We start from the raw sequence: 18,058 nt of genomic DNA on the forward strand, positions 1-18,058 counted from the left end.
TGACATTTTTCTGTTCTACAGAAACCAAAGGCAAATACCAAAGTAATTTGTAAGCGTTGCAAGGTAATGTTGGGAGAGACTGTGTCATCAGGTAAGAATTTCATAATAAAAAAGCCAAAATGATTGCCTTCTTGTTAAAAAAAAAAAAACGGTAGAAGGAGATTTTATAGGAAATATATATGAAAGACAACTAATGCATGTTGTAGAATTGATGCTTTTAAAAATAGAAATCAACTAATATATCATCCAATATGCCAAGAAGTTTGTGTATTTTGACCTTTGTAAGTACATAGTACTGAGTTTTAAGCATTAAGAAGTTGGGTCATTTTCAATATTTCATATCTTCTTTGTAGATATAAAGCAATAGTATAAAGCTTGTACTTGGGTCTATCTTAAAGAAGATTGGAGCTTTTTTCTTAGTACAGCTCCACAGTCAGAAGAATTGGTTGCCAGAGATGATGGAGGAGATGCTTTTCCTGGCTGTTGTCTGCCTCAGGGCTGTGTTTTGAGGCTTGGAGGTTGGGGGTGCAGAGAACCTGTTGAAACATTCTGAGTTTTATACTCTCTTCCTTGTTCTTTTTTTTCCAATAGCGTTAATTATATTTTACATAAAGCCTATGTTATACCACTTTCCAATATAATAATGAAATCCTGATAATTAAAATGCATCACTCTTTAAAGATATGGTTTAAAAATGTCTAGAGAGCTACAGCATGCTGTGTTAGCTTTGTGGGTGAAGAATAATTGTTTTTAATAGAATTAATTAGAAGATGTGAGTTAAGTGAAACTGTTGTACTCAAGGGAAGGCAGATGGTAGCATTTTTTTGTTTGTTTTTTAAGCTCATCAGAGTCTCATAACTTGCTCTGAGAGAACAGAAAAGGAAGAATGAGTAGTAGTAAAGAATGCCACCCTCAATGTCATTTTTGGAGAATGAAAACAAGTCCCTTAAGCAATGACTTAGAAAATCTTAAGGCTTCCAGTTTAAATAAGGTGAATTGATTTTTTTCATGCTTTTCTCTCCTACCTGAAGCCCAGTTAAAATGTCAGTTAAGGAATAAAAAAAAGAAGGACATCCACAGAGACGAAGAGAAATGGGGAGGAAACAGTGATGTGAAATAGAGGTGTAAGCGAACTTTTTTTGGAAGCTGTAGAGCTGAGATGGGTAGGAACACACTTGGCAGTGTGGAGGAAGCTGCAGCCTTGGTGTCTGCAGAAGACCATTTAGATAAGGAGTGAGCCAGTTGTCACTGTAGATCCCCAGAACTGGCCAGAGTTTAGAGGTAGCAGGTAAGAGGGACAAGGGCCTGAGAGCAGGATGATTAATGCAGAGTTTGTATATGGAGCCATAAGATTCCTAAGACTCTTTCTCTCCTTGCAACTTGCTTATGCTCTCAAGGTAGGGGATTGGAACAGCCTTTCTTGGAATAAGGGAATGGAAGTGTACTAACCAGAGAAAAGATCTGCAGACACTGATTCTCAGGGGTCGTGTAACAGCAAAAAAATGAGCTTATATTCAGCCATCCTACTCTCAACAAGCCTCATATCTACACACAAGAGCTCCCTCTCAGCATTTTACTACCTTACACTTAAATCTGAATAGATTGCTGAGAATCAGTAAATGTTAAAAAGAGTCCAAAGCAAATAAATAATCAAGTAAACAGAGTAGACGCATTGAGAAGAAACAAATTATGTATAAAACAGAAGAAAATATTTTTAAAAACCATAATAAATGTCCTTGGAGAAATGAAATAATATTATCTCTGTAATTCGGAGAATGTCGAATTAAAGATGTAATAGCTTGAAAAAACTAACCAAAGGACTGGAAAATAAAATTAAGGAACTATTTCAGAAATAAGGACCAAAAGACAGAGGTTGAAAATTGGAAAGGAAATTTCAAAAAAATGATCATGTAAGTTTCCTGAGGATAGGAATATTGTCTATCTCATTTATCATGATAACCACAGTACTTAGATCAATATCTGGCACATAGTGGGTACCCAGTAAATATTTGTTGAATAAGTGAATGAATTGAGCCTTTTAGGGCATCCAACATCTAGCTAGGAGAAATTCTAGAAAGAGAGAATAGAGACAACAGGGTGGGGGAAATTATCAAAGAACAAAAATACCAAAAACACATTAAAAAGGTATTTCCCAGAGCTAGGGCTTAAGTTTCTCAACTGAAAGAGCCCACTAAGTGTCTCATATAATTAATGGAGGGGTGACAGGGAAGCTACTTAAAGCCACGTAATTGAGTGATTTCCAAATGCCAAAGATGAAGTTTCTAGAGAGAAAAAAGCAGGTAATGTACAAAGGATTAGGAATTAGAATGGCACTGAACTTCTTAATAGCAGTGTTGAAAGCTAGAAGACAATGAAGAATGCCCTCATAATTTAGAAGGAAAAAGATTTTCAACCCAGAATAATTCAATAGACAGTCAAACTGTCAGTCAAGTATGAAGATTATAAATACATACTTGGAAATACAGGGTCTCAAAGCATGGACCTCAAAGTTTTATTTTCCTTAGGAATCTACCATAGGGTATGCATCACCAAAACTAGGGATTTAACCTCAAAAGAGAAAGTGTGGGATTTGGGGAACAGATTGTTCAACACAGGAGAATGAGATAAGGAAGTCCCAGGGTGAGGGATGTACAGCAGGCATCACAGCCCGGATTGAAGCAAGGGGAGAGAAATTGTAATAAAGACTTTTTCAGTTATACACTGAAACTGGTAAATTTGTTGAATTGTTTAACCACATGTAACAAATAATCTTGAGACAAGCCATCTCGTCATATGGGAAGAATTAACTAAAGGTGTCTGGAAAAACTAAACACATGAAAAAGAAAGCAGTTATGCGCTGCAGGAAAACAGAAGATTGAACAAAAAAGGAAGCACTTCCATGGTATCATTATGGTCACAACAATGTGAACACTGAATATCAATTTAACCAAAACTCTTTATGATGTAATATATAAGTATATTAGGAGGTCATTGTATGTGCATATGTGTGTGGGGTGATGTAAGAGAGCTATATCCACATCTACTCTAAAAGTAAATTAGTAGGACTCCAGTTCCAAAACTGGTGGTATAAAGAGAATGGATAGTCCTACTCTGTAGGAAACAAGTACTGAACTGTACAAGTGCAGAAGAACAGCTACTAGAAAATAACCAAAATGAAGCAATGATTTGAGAGGTGTAGTTACCAAAAACTGCTACTGTCTTGGGTTAGAAGGGCAAATTTGTGACCTTTTTTTGCTTGGGATCATTGCCATACTTCACACGCCCCCCCAAACTTGGGCAGGAAAAAAAAACCACAGCTTTATTATCTATAGGTGGTAGGTTTGGTTCAGGGTAGGCAAAGGAGAAAGTAGAAATTTAAGAGGGATATTTTGGAAGCAAGAGGGCCCTGGAGGGGCTGAGCTGATAACTTCTTAACCCGGCTCTGGCTGATTGCAAAACTATACATGCATACAATAGATGCCAGGGAGTCCAATAAGAATTGAAAGCTTGGGGAGACCAGAAAATTTGCTGTGCCTTGGATTGCATTCCTCAATTCACACACAACCTGGGCAGCAGAAGATGGAAGCATTAATGGCTTGAGGCATTTGAGCAGAACCTCTCCCCAAATTTGCGTACAACCAAACTGTGCAGAGATAGGGAATACTCTCTAGGGAGTCAAGCTAAACAAAATAGAACTGAACAGAGACATTAGTGACTACACACTGTGGGAAGACATATTTCCCAGTTTAAGTCCAAGCTTGGTAATTGACCTATAAACCAATTACCCTTAAAAGGACAAACAGCAAGGGACTTCCCTGGTGGCACAGTGGTTAAGAATCCGCCTGCCAATGCAGGGGACACGGGTTCGGACACAGGTTCGAGCCCTGGTCCAGGAAGATCCCACATGCCGTGGAGCAAGTAAGCCTGTGCACCGTAACTACTGAGCCTGCACTCTAGAGCCCACGAGCCACAGCTACTGAGCCCGTGTGCCACAACTACTGAAGCCCACGCACCCTAGAGCCTGTGCTCTGCAACAACAGAAGCCACTGCAATGAGAAGCCCGCGCACCACAATGAAGAGTAGCCCCCGCTTGCCACAGTTAGAGAAAGCCCGTGCGCAGCAACGAAGACCCAACATAGCCAAAAATAAATAAATAAAAATAAATTAATTTTTAAAAAAAAGGACAAAATCCGGAATTGGTACAATGTATTACATACAATGTCCTACTTTCTTACAGAACTTATTAGCCATGCAGAGAAAGGGAAAGGAGTGACTCATACTCAAGGAAAAAGCAGGACTCAATAAATAGGTGCCGGGTAAGCACAAATATTAAATTAGGAGACAAAGATGTTGAAGTAGCTAATTATAAATATGGCAAAGAATTAAAAAAAAGAAAAAACAAAAAACCTCTTGAGTGAACTAATAGCAAATCTCAACAAATTGGAAACTTCAGAGAATGAACCAGTTGGTAATTACAGAGCTGAAAAGTACAATAACGAAAGAAAAATTCACTAGATTACTAAAACCTCATATTTGAGGTGACAGAAGAAAAAAAATGTTGAACTTGAAGATAGATGAATAGAAATTAACCAATCCAAAGAACAGAGAAAAAATTCTCAAAATGAAGAGAATGTCAGAGATTTGTGGAACAATATTAACTGTTTTAATAAATGTGTAAGTGAAGCTTTAGAAGGTGAGGAGAAAAAGAAAGGGTCAGGGAAAAAATGTAGAAAAAAAAATGGTTGAAATCTTGTCAAATTTGGTGAAACATTTTAACTTTTGGGTCCAAGAACTACAGTGAATCTCAAGTAGGATAAACACAAAGAGCATTTCACCCAGGCATGTTGTGGTCAAACTGATAAAAGCCAGAGGTGAAGAGAGAATCTTGAAAGTAGCAAGAGAAAACAAAACATCACATATAGGGATTTCATTAAGAATTAAGGCCAACTTCTTATAGAAGTAATGACAGCCAAAATACACTAAAATGAGATATTCAAAATGCTGGGGGAGGGGCTGCCCTGGTAGCGCAGTGGTTAAGAATCTGCCTGCCAATGCAGGGGACACGGGTTCAAGCCCTGGTCCAGGAAGATCCCACATGCCGCGGAGCAACGAAGCCCATGCACCACAACTACTGAGCCTGCGCTCTAGATCCTGCGAGCCACAACTACTGAGCCCGCGTGCCACAACTACTGAAGCCCGCATGCCTGGAGCCCGTGCTCCACAACAAAAGAAGCCACCACAATGAGAGGCCCACGCACCGCAACAAAGAGTAGCCCCCGCTTGCTGCAACTAGAGAAAGCCCGCGCGCAGCAACAAAGACCCAACACAGCCAAAAATAAATAAATAAAATAAATAAATTTATTAAAAATAAATGCTGGGGGGAAAACAAACAAAAACACCTTTCATCTAATCTATATCCAGCAAAGCTCTCCTTCAAAAATGAAGGCAAAATAAAGACATTTTTATATAAACAGATGGAAATAATGCATTACTAGCAGACAATGCTAAGGAAAGTTCTTCAGGCTGACAATGCTAAGGAAAGATATGGTAATTGGAATCCACATGAAGGAATGAAGAGCAAGATAAATGGAAAGTATGTGGGTTAATTAGCACAAAAGGAAACTCAAAAGAGGTTAGCATAAAATTGAAAACCACCTGTTCCCTGCCATTTGCCAGTTCTTTAAAAGTAGAACTTTTGATTGCTTTGAGAAGTAAGGACAGAAGTCAAAGACTATGCAACGTAAGAACCTAGTAGGTGACTGTACAAAAATATGAGACCCTGAATGGCCGTACCATTCACCTTCACACAGTAAAGGTGAATCAGAAGTGAAACAAGCCTGTGGAATTACAGGCAGGTATCAGTTCTTTGGGACATTAGGAATTTCAGATCTTTAACTTAGTCTGTGTTGGACTAGACATAATGCCATGGTCCTGGGAAAATCAAATGCAAGTCACCTCTGGAGGAAAACACCTTCATTGAAAACTCATGTTATTCCCGCAAATAATTTGTCAAGTACAGTGTTTACCATACAACCAAACATAAATAAGCACACAAGTAAACAACATCCATCCACAAGAACTAACAAAAATAGCAAGCAATATAAACAGACTTATGTTATTGGAATTATCAGATGTAAACTGTAAAACAACCATGCTTACTATTTTTAACAATACAAAAGACAGGTTTGAAGATATCAAAAGGAAAAGGAAACTATAACAGTAAGCATATTTGGAAAAGAATTTCTAAAAAATATAATTGAAATTTAAAACTCAGTGGGTAGTTTAACAGCAGGTTAGGTACAAAGTGGAGAATGAGTTAATGAACAGAAGATAGATGAGAAGAAAAATCTGTAATCCAGCACAGAGACACAAGAAGGTAAAAAATATAGAAGAGAGGGTAAGAGACATAAAACACAGAGGAGATCTAATGTATGTTTAATCAGACTTCTAGAAGGAAAAGAGAAATAGAATAGAGCATAGGCAATATTTGAAGAGATAGTTGCTGAGAATTTTGCAAAAATGACAAAGAACAACAGTTTGTAGTTTGAAGTCCAAAGAATTCTACTTAGATGAGGCCCAAGTAAGAGAAATAAAAAGAAGTCTATAGCTAGACACATCAGGGATACTGCAGAAAAATAAAAAAAAGAAAAGAAAATCTTAAAAGTAACCGAGGAAAAATGACATCACCTTCAAAGGAACAGCAGAAATGGAGGTTTGAAGACAGTGGAATGAAGTGGAATGATAGTGTGCACAAAGGTTAAACACTGTTAACCTAGGATTTTATATCAGGAGAAAATGTCCTGATATGAAAGAATCAAGACAAAGATAAATATATTCTCTGTCAAACAAAAGCTAGGATAATTCAATTCTAATGGTCTGGTTTCTTATGAAAAGAAATTTTACCTGTATATTAAGTAAAAGAAAATGATCCCAGATAGAAAGTCTACGTTCAAGAAGGATTTGTAAAGAAAGTGGTAAATATGTGGGTGACACTAAATGAATGTTAACTGTGTAAATCAATAATACCTTGTGGGATTAAAATTATGGAATTAAATTATAGTTTAACAACAGCTGGGACAAAAGGGATCACTTTATAATGTTAAAAGGTTCAATTCTGCATCTAATAACATGACTTCAGAATAGTAAAGTGAAAAATTGGACTTCAAGGGGAAATGTATAAATTCATCATCATGACTCTAGATATATAATAATCTGTTAAACTTTTAAATTTGTTTTTTTGCCTTTTTCTGTGTGTTATACTGAGCAGTTGTAAACATTTATAGAAAATCTACAAGGAACAACTTGCCATCTTATTAAAACAATTAAAAAATTGTTAGCACAGCATTTTTAATGAGTGTATATAATTCTCTTGCCTAAATGTATAGTTGTTTATTTAATCCAACCATCCTCAATTTTTAGAAATTGCAGTATTTTTCTATTAATATTATAAGCACCTTAATAGATAAATGTTACAGATATCTGTGAGTATTTCTTTGAGATAAATTTTTAGGCATTTAATTATGGTGTCAAAATATATAAACATTTTTAAGGCCTTCACCAAATGGCTTTCCAGAAATTTATTATTTGCACTCCTGACAGCAGAATGTGAGTAGGTGTATCCAGTTCTCCATATCTTCATTGCTGCTGCACTTTATCATTCAAAAATATGTTATTTATTTGATGCTGAAAAATATTTTAATTTCCATTTCATTACTAGTGAGTGAACGTTTTTCATGGATTTTTTAAAAAATCCAAAATGGTTATGTTTATATTCAGTTCTATTAAATATTCAGTTTACTGTTTAAATTTTTCTGTAAATGAAGGACTCAGATAACCATATTTGGTAACAATTGCACATTAATCGACTCAGTGAGATTCTGGGTAAATATTAACGTGAGGTTCACAGCTTCTGTTCATGGGCTTTAGAATACTGTGATTAAAAAGCCTTTTTCAGTGACTCCTAGTTTTGTGGCTACTCTGTAGAAATGAGGAAACCAAATGACTAATTTTTAGGTGAGTGGGCTATGGCTGTGATGTGACTAGTTATTATAACCTTGCCTACGTGTGAGCAGAGTCTTGCTGCACCAGGCTCACCTGGCCACGTGCTCTGCTAAAACAACACGGAATTATCTGAAGTCTCAGACTGTCTCCTTGTAGTCATCATTGCTTTGTCTTCTGACACTAAGTCATTTTTGGAAAAGTTTTACTAAATGGTAACTGTACCAGTATAACAAATATTTGGTTTGGAATGTCTTAATTTGAAACTAGCATGTCCACAACAGAAATATTAATGTATTGGGGAGATCTTTTAATATTCTTATTTTTTGTTTCTAGAAACCACTAAGTTTTATATGACAGAGATAATTATTCAGCCATCTGAAAGAAATTTTCCCATCATACCAAGGTACAAATAGCTAATTAAGTGTGTTCTGTAATTTCACATGTAAGGAAAGATAGGTATTTGGGAATTATTAATTATAATTATTTATTATAATTATTTATTGTAAGTGATTATTTGGGAATTCATTTTTATTTATACCCCTCTTTGTTTGGAAAGGAAAAATAAACGTCTTTGGAAAGGTTTTTAGGTAGTGGAACCAAACCACAGATATGAAAGATTTGAGGATTTATTTATGGTTTGCTTCCATAATGGTATAGACAAATGTGCTCTTATAAATCTTCTAGTTCTGAAAGTTTTTTGTGTTTCTTTTTATGTGCTAGATACCCAAGGTTTTATAATATAATCATCAATAGGTTTTTGAGTATAATTATTTCTGGTTTTAATTTAACTTACTTGAAACATGGGTTAGTTTTCAAATGACTTGTGCGTTTTTAAAAAGAATGTTAAAAAAAAAAAAAAGAAAGAATGTTACTTAGCCACTCAATCCATTAGTGTTTCTTTTCTTAGAATCTTTTTAGTCTTGCAAATGAAAGTTAAATGTAGTATGTCTTTATTTCAGCTAATTTATTGATGTCTAAAAATTAGGGCTCTCTGAATATAACCTTGAACTTTATCCTCCTATAAATACTTTGATTCTGTACCTCAGATCTGACCCTCTGAGGGGATACAGATGGAAAACATTGGAGATAATACTGTCTAATGTTTAGGAGGAAATTTCTTACCTTCTTTTTTAACTTAGTTATGCACTGTTGAATGTGCCACAGCACAAATGGATTATTGACTTGTCTAACGGTATTTTCTTATTTAGTGGGGGGAATAGTTAGGTTTGGGGTGGAAAATGTATTAAGGATCAAAGAATGGGTTATAGGAAGACTGGTGTAAACACAAATACATTACAGTAGATTAAAATTAGCACAGGTTGTGAGGGGATGGGCAGCATATAGAAAAGTCCAGCATGCACCCACCTCTGCCTTATAGGTGCCCTGTGGGTATTTTTGGCTCATCCTGCCAGGTAGAGTTATTAGGAGAGGCACGTTGTGAAAATTCGTTTGTGTTCAAACAGGTCTCAGTTTGTGCAGAGCGTTATTGCCCAGTGCCTGGTGGAACTCTCCTCTGCTAGAAGCACTTTTAGATTCACTCTTCAAGGACACGACGGCAAAGCGTACATCTTGGTAAGAAATGATTTCACCCAGCTCTTTGGAGCCTAGTAATCCAGGGTCTCAGAAATTCTTTGGTTTTTGTCATTCTTTTTTCTTAATTCTCGGGTCTAGAAAATAAATGATGAAAAATTGAGTTTTTAATCTCAGTTTAATTCACAAATCAAATCCCCTTAATTGAACAAGTGATTTAAGTGCCTCTGCATGCTAGGTACTAGGGATTTAGAGACAACTACAACCTGATCCCTCTGTAGAAGCTCATGCCACAAGATGAAGTTTTTCTACTCTTAGTTTTTAATGGCTTTCTTGGTCAGTGTAACACAATTCTGTCTTTCTCACTTTTTTCCCCATTTGATACTCTTATGGTTAAAATACGTTCTGTTGCTCCTGTTTTTGTTTTTATTGTTTTGTGTGTGTGTGGTAAGAACACCTAACGTGATCTACCCTCTTTACAGATTTTTCAGTGCACCATACAGCATTGTCAGTTATAGGCACAGTGTTGTAGAACCGGTCTCTAGAACTTACTCACCTTACCCAACTAAAACTTTATCCCCTTTGATTAACAACTCCCCATTCTTCCCTCCCTCCAGCGCCTGGCAACCAGCATTCTACTTTCTGCTTCTATGAGTTAGACTATTTTAGATTCCTCGTGTAAGTGGAATCATGTAGTATTATCCTGCTGTGTCTGACTTGTTTTATTTATCATAATGTCCTTGAGGTTCATCTGTACTATTGCATATTTCAAGATTTCTTTCTTTTTAGAGGCTAAATAATATTCCATAGGGTGTATGTACCACATTTTCTTCATCCATTCATCACTGGTGGACAGTTAGATTGTTTCTGCATCTTGGCTATTGTAAACAGTGCTGCAGCAAACATGGGAGTGCAGAGATCTCTTTGAGATCCTGATTTCAGCACTTGGATGTTTGAGAAGTAGTAGCAAGTTTTGGAGAAAAGCCTCCGCAGTTAGCAGAATCATCCCCTACATGTACCACAAGCATTTAATATTAAACTGCTCCTGTCAAAAATAATGTTCTGCAGAAAACAGTTGGGGACATAATGTGAAAATCCAAGATCGAGGGCCCACGTCTCTTCTCTGCCTCCACGCCTGTTTTATTCAACCAGTAAACATATATTGAGCACTTCTTATTTGAAAGACACTGTCCTGGGTGCTCAAGATAGAACCAAAATGCCTTTGAGGACCTCGCAAGCTAATAAGGGAGCACGGTAGCTAAAAGGAGAGAGGGATTGAGGTGGTTATTAGGTGTTGCTCTGTGGCTGTCCATCTGTCACAGGGACCACATGCTTCTCTAATTCCACATAATTTCTATTCAAAGCTAAAATATTTTCTAACTCAGGTTGATACTAAGTGTACCTCATAGTCCTACTCTGAAATCAGTCTTATTTTTTTTTTTTCACCTTTTTTTTCGGCCATACCGCGCACCTTGCGGCGTCTTAGTTCCCTGATCAGGGAACCCGTGTCCTCTGCACGTGGAAGTGCGGAGTCCTATCCACTGGGCCACCAGGGAATTCCCTTAATTTCCTTTTATTGCAAAGTTTTCAAGTTGAAAATCAGGAGTAGGAACTTTTTAAACTTACTACTAATGCATATTTAAATTAAAATTTTTTTCTTTTTTATAAAAGTAATACAGTCTTGAAACACATTCTGACAACATGAAGAACATAAAAGAAGTGGTAGTTCCCCTGTCCTGTCCCCTCTTCTGCCCCACTGTGTCATACCATCCGGAGGTAGTCATTAACAGTCTGACATGCGTACTTCATCATTCTTTTCCCTGTTTACACTTCTATGTACATACGCCCACAGGTATTTGTAAAAATAACATAATGATGTGATTAGCATCGTTCTTCAACATGCATTCTTCACACAACCAGGTATCATGAGGCTTGTTTCTTGTTAGTGTAAATATGGATTGGACTCTTACTAATGAGTAGAACTCCACTGTATGGCCGGTAAAGACAGTGCTGCAGGGAAAATCATCTTTGCACATGTATTTTAGTACTTCAGAAACAGATCTTTCTCATCTTATGCAGTATTGGAATTTGTGCATTTTAAACTCTGATAATTATCACCTCTAAAAAGTTGGACTAATTTATCCCTTATGAACATCCTTTATCCCTTATAGACATTCTTGGTGCCCCCCCCCAGGTCCCCTCTCCTCAGCTGGTCCCCCCGTTTCCCATTGCTGAGAATGTTGCCTGCTCACGGCTCACAGTCGTCCTCTTCTCCAGAGACTTGTCCCATCCTAACAGATGCTTCCTGGCCCGGGAGTTTCCTGTCCTCCGCCGTCCCCCACCCCTGCCCTACTCAGCCCAGTGCCAATGACCCAACCCTGGGCTACAAAACCTGCCATCTCCTGTCTCAAGATGGGACAGACTCTGTAGGTGGAATTCAGGCTTCAGAGCTCCCTGTGAGATCAGGCTGAGTCCACATTGTTGGCTACCCTGCCTTATCTTCTTGACCTCCCTCCCTTTCTCCTGAGAGCATTTCCTCAATGAATCACCTGTGTCCAAATCCCAAAACAGTCTTCCATGAGCAACATGTGGGGGTACCTGCTCCAAACCCCTCTTCCAAGCTGACTGTTATCAGTCTTTTTGTATTTGCCAATCTGATAAGTGAAAATGGGTGGCACAAAATTTTGCATTTCCTTATTACTAGTTGTGTTAACATTTTTATATATTTATCGCTTATTTCTTCTGTTTATATTCTGTTCCATTCTGTTCATATTCTTCGCCTGTATTTCTCTTGGGCTGTTTTTTTTTTCCCTTATTGATTGCTAGGAGCTCTATATATTATGGATCATAACTTTGTATGTATTAAGTATTTTCTCCTAATCAGTTGTCTTTTCTTTAAAAACTTTATGTTGTCAGTGGCTCTACCAAAGGTTATACTTTGAAAGGCTTACCCTACTTAAAAGTTATATATGTGATATTTTTTCTGGTGTTTTATAGTTTTGTCTTTTTTTTTATGGTTTTGTTTTTGTTTTTTTGAGTGGTGGTAAGAGGTATGAATAGGGTTGTGATATTCTTGTACTTGGACTTCTCTCTCCGTGTCTTTAGCTATGGCTTTTAAACTCAGACAGTTTGGTGATTGAAGCTTTGGAAAGTTCCACAAGTATCAAAAAATTCCCTCTGTTGGAAGACTTATTGAAGGCCGATTCCAGTTCTGCCTGGAATGCTGTCAAGGTCCTCTACCAGCCATGCATCAAAAGCAGGAATGCAGAGTAAGTCATGCTTTGGTTTTCTCCCTCCACATTTGTTTTCGTTTCTGTTGCCACACTGGTGTTAAGAAATTAAGGAATTAAATGGGACTGTACCACTTCCCTACTTGATGCTTCTGGCAATCATACTGCTACCCATTGTGCTTTAAAAATGGGTTGAATCATTACAGGTTGTTCATGCTAATGTGCAGAAAGCATGCTTTTACTGAAAATAATTGGTCTTTTTTTTTTTTTTTTTTTTTAATCTCAGCTTTCTGTACATATGGCTGCAGGACTAAATCAGGCTTCAACAGCTATGACTATTTACTGATAAACACTTTCCAGGCATTTGGGATACAGTTGTGAACAAAACGCAGCCCCTGCCTCCTGGGGTTGTCATCCTCATAGGGAGAAAGAAGGCAGGCCATAAACAAAACAGACAAAACATCAAAGACTGATATGGCTCTTCCTGTAAGTCAGGCGCTCATCTGAGGGCTTCTCGCTCCTTTAAGCCCAACAACAACCCTGTGGGGTAGGTACACTTATCACCCCATTTTAAAGACAAGGACACTGAGACACAGGTGTGAAATGTAAAGCAAGTTAGTAGGGTGTAGGAGGTTGGCATTTTGTACTGAAAAGTCAGAGAAGGTTCCTCAGATAAAATGATATTTAAGTGGAAAACTTGAAGGCAGTGAGGGAGTGAGCCATATCTGAGGAAGAGCATTCTTGGCAGAGGGAACAGAAAATGTTCTTATTTAAACAGATTGGAAGTTTATACTTGTCCTGTACTCTCTGATGGGTTTGATCAAATTTGTACTAAGAACAGAAAGATCCCAGTCTTCTTCTGGGAAGTAAATAAGAAATTTTAAAAAATTCTTGCTTGTCTTTTCTTTTCTTTGAATTATGCAAGCAGTTCGAGTCATAAAATATTCAAACAGTAGAGACTTACATAAAGTAAACTGTGAAAGTTCTCCATCATGTCTCTCTCCAGAAGAAAAAAGTATGTTGTAAATTTTTCCACTTTTTTTCTATTTTGCATTTTAACATAATTTGCATGATGCATGTGTATTTTTTTACACTTAAAAAAACAAAAAACAAAACAACAACACACTGTGTCTTGGAGATTCTTTCTATGTCAGTGCTTGACATTTTATGAAATGGATATACTGTAAGTAATTTAACCATTTTTCTGTTGATGGATATTTGGGTTATTACTTTTTTGCTGCTATAATTAGTATTCCACTGTATGTTGTACATTTATTTTGCAATTTTGTATACTTTTTTATGAGGTATTTCTAAAAGTAGAATTACTAAGTCAAAGGGTGTAACATTTAAAATTTAATAGGTAATATCAAATTATTTTGCAAAAAGGCATTGCAAATTTATACTCCCACATAAAGTTTCTATAAATGCCCATTTCCCTACACCCTCACCCAAGCTGCTACGTAGATTTTTGCCCATCTGATGCCAGTCTAAATGAAACAGATTCAGTTGACTCTCCTTGTGTTTTATTGAAGCATGATCAGAGAATATGGCTTATGTATTTGATGCTTTGGGGACTTTGTTGAGGGTTGTGTGTGTGTGGTGTGTACCTTTATGTATTTAGATTTATATAGTCAAATTTATTAAAACTTTTTATTCTTATTTATTTGAAACGTGGATATTTTGAGAAGGGTATGTTAAATCTCACACTGTGATTATGGAAAAGTCATTTTCTTCTGGTTTTGATGCCTCTTTTCGCATTATATATTTTAAGCTATGTAATTAGGTACATGAAAGGTTTGTGCGATAACGACTTGACTAATTGTGTATTTTATCAATAAGATTTTTCTCTCCTTTCATTTTATGTTATTTTTCTTTAATTCTAATTTGTCTGATGTTATTATTGCTAAATTTAGTTTCCTTTTTAAAAAATTATTGATCTATCTTTTTCCAATTGTGATTTTTCAGTTTGTGTTATTTTATCTTAGGTATATATCTTATTAACATCAACCTTGTAAACAACATGTAGCTGGATATTTTAAAACTCCAATGTGACAGTCTGTTTATTTTAATAGTAAACTTAATTAATTTACATTTATTGTGATTATTGATGTAGTTGAACTTAGTCTGCTAACTTTTACATTGGTTGGCTTCTCTGTGTCATTTCTTTCCTGTAATGATTTGAAAGTTAAAAAAAAATCTATTTCAAAATGATTTTTAATGGTTCACCTTAAATTTTTGATACATATCCTTATACTTTTTTTTCAAAGCTGTCAATACCTAGATTTATCTAGTATCCATTGTCTTCACCAAAACAAGAAACGACGCTTAACAGGGTTTCACATTCACTCTCTTGCTCCCTCCTGAATGCACTCTCCCTTTGTGATTCTGATGATGGTGGTTGTCTCTTCTTAAAGAAGTATCAAGCCAAAGCTCTACCCCTTTTGCTTACTTCTAACTTATACTCGTGCATTATGACCATAAATGTTTTTATGTTTTTATTGTGTAAGTCTGTTTCCATAAAAACACACAGGATTGCTTGATGGTTTTAAAAATATTTACAAATAGTATTATATTGTATGTATATTTTTACAATTTTTTTAAACTCATGATTCTTTGTTCCAATTGTTTGATTTGACAAAGTCTAATAGCTCTTTTAAACTTGGACTGTAGTCAATCCTTGAATATCTGAAAATGTCTTGTACCTATTTTGTCTCTCTGAAAACCTTTAGGATTTTCTCTTTATCCTTGATTTTTAAGATTTCTTTCAGAGGTGTCTAAATGTAAGTGTTTATTCAAGATTTTCTCTAATGTCATAATCTGTCCTCAGTCTCTGTGAGAATCATAATTATACTTAAAGTCTTCTGTTTTTTCTATTAACTCTTGTTCCTTGGATATTAACTCTTCTCTTTTGGAAAAAAAGAAAAAAGAAAAAAAACCATTGTGTTTGGTACTGCCTTTCATGGTGTTGCTTTTCCCAAATGTTTGATGATTTTACTGGAATTCCTGCACTGGGCTATAAACTCCAGGTGAGCCAGGACCTTGGCGGTCTTGCTCATTACTCCATCTAGATGAGTGCTTGTAGAAGTGCTCAAAACATGCAATTTATATTTACGTCTATGAAACATTTGTGAAGTGAATCACACATAGTTTTCTGCTTGTCCTTGTATTTGATAATTAATGTTCATCTATTGGTGACTGTTTGTTCTTGTTACCATAGCTTGCCTTTATGGACTGGTGAATGAGAACTCAAAGGAGAGACTAGTCTGGATGTGCCCGTTTTTTGACAACTTTTGGGTGTCGTGAAAAAGGAAGTGATTGTAGCTTTAGTTATGGTGGTGAACCTTGTATTCATTATTGTGAAGGATCTTTGCACTGCCTTTCTTCAGGAGTGTTAACAAGGACACAGTGCACCTGTCCATCATTTCATGTATTTTTAACAAATCCCTGTGACACTGGGATGTAATGGACTATAAATATATAGTCCATTGTATTCTTCTGTGTTTATTAGTGGACATTTTTTAACTCCATGTGTCTTGGGGATGAGTGGACATCCAGTAAATGAATTTATTACTTCAGTTTGCCTGTTCTATAAACCTACTTCTGTTGTGCTTTTCCTCCTCCTGCTGTTTGCCTCTGGGTCCTCCAAAGGTGGGGAGGAAATTTCGCAGGTTGAGTAAGCATCGTGTGAGTTATTTACTTTTGTCTTTTAAGGACATTAATTTCTTTCTTTTGGGGCATGACAGAGCAAACCGTAGACTCCCTGGCATATTTTTGGCACATGGGGTGGTATATTAACTATTTTAGTCCAATCAGCTAGAATTTTTTCCTAGTGGAAGTGTGGATTGCCAGATGGCAGTCTAAAAGAGGAAAATAGCAAATGTAACTATGGTTTTATTTCCTTGAGCACATACAAAAATGTGGCATGTAATATTCTTAGAATGTTCTTTCTAGCAATAGACACATGTCTCAACATTTTGAAGTCTATTGTCTTTTATTTAATCCCCCTCACCCTACCCACCCCCAGCCAGAGTTACCTTACAACTCACATTCTTTAGTTTGCATATCAAAGTTTAGATTCTAAATATTAACTTTTTAGCTTTGGACTCTTTTAAGTTCACTTCTGCAGTTTAATTCTGCTAATTCAGTAATTCACCTGTTGCCTCATAGTCTCTAGATTGGGGGTAATTTTGCCCCTCATGGGACATTTGGTAATGTCTGGAGATATTTTTGGTTGTCACAGCTTGAGGGACCACTGTCATCTAGTAGGAGGTGGAGCTGGGGATACTCTTAAACATCCTGCAATGCACTGGAGCCCTTACAACAAAGAATCATCCAGCCCCCAATGCCAGTAGTGCCAAAGTTGAGATACCCTGTTCTAGATTATCTCCTGAAATCAGGCTGTGTCTACCTTTTCCCTCTGGGGGTCACAACCCACAGTTTTCTTGAAATGGTATTTAGGCCAGCAAATAAGGGAAATTTTACTGTGGCATGGGTTAAAATATCTATAATCCCACATGTTAACTTTGGTTAGAATAAAACAGGATAAGTGGTAAAATATAGTGTAACTATTGCTACACTTCTCTCTTTTATGGGGGGGCAAATGTGAAGAATAGATGTATTTTTGTTAAACAATGACAAAGAACTTCATAGATATCAAGTCCTTTGTTCTCATATTTGTAAGAGAAGAGATCTTAGGGGAATGCATTCATTAAGTGCAAATAAGTGGTTTTTTTTTTTTTTATTTTAAGCTAAGCTGAAGTATCTTTTGTATAAATTATATAAGTCCTAATATTGGTAGTGGTTCTTTCCACCTTTTTCAAAAGATGCAATATCTGATTTAGGAATCTGGAAAATTTGAACTGATAAGAACTGTTCTATATTCTACTGTTAACAGCAGCATTTTCTTGCAAAAGGTATTGAGGGAAATGCTGATGACATGTTATATTCACCCCTAATTTTAGTAGAATTTAGCAATTAAATTTTATAAACTAAGTAGGTTTCTCTCTGTTGGCTAAATATTGGTTCTACAACAGAAGTATTGTTTTTGCCTTAAGATAGTCATCATTATTGCTTTTTCTAATGAAATAAAAACACATATCATAAAATAGGTAGCTAGTGGGAAGCAACCGCATAGCACAGGGAGATCAGCTGTGTGCTTTGTGATCACCTAGAGGGGTGGGATAGGGAGGGTGGGAGGGAGGGAGATGCAAGAGGGAAGAGATATGGGAACATATGTATATGTATAACTGATTCACTTTGTTATAAAGCAGAAACTAACACACCATTGTAAAGCAATT

General features: G+C 36.4%; 1 protein-coding gene across 3 annotated transcripts in view; it reads left to right on the forward strand.

Annotated features, from left to right (window-relative positions):
- UBE3D (ubiquitin protein ligase E3D) overlaps positions 1 to 18,058 on the forward strand; it is a 146,975-nt gene that overhangs the window by 30,502 nt on the left and 98,415 nt on the right. For all 3 annotated transcript variants that reach the window (XM_057527485.1, XM_057527487.1, XM_057527486.1), the window contains exons 5-8: positions 22 to 91; positions 8,335 to 8,404; positions 9,465 to 9,573; positions 12,637 to 12,800. In XM_057527485.1, the coding sequence (XP_057383468.1) occupies positions 22 to 91; positions 8,335 to 8,404; positions 9,465 to 9,573; positions 12,637 to 12,800 (413 nt within the window). The remainder of the gene's footprint in view (positions 1 to 21; positions 92 to 8,334; positions 8,405 to 9,464; positions 9,574 to 12,636; positions 12,801 to 18,058) is intronic.

This window comes from Balaenoptera acutorostrata, chromosome 14 (genome assembly GCF_949987535.1).
Source record: "Balaenoptera acutorostrata chromosome 14, mBalAcu1.1, whole genome shotgun sequence".
In the NCBI taxonomy this organism is placed as follows: domain Eukaryota; kingdom Metazoa; phylum Chordata; class Mammalia; order Artiodactyla; family Balaenopteridae; genus Balaenoptera; species Balaenoptera acutorostrata.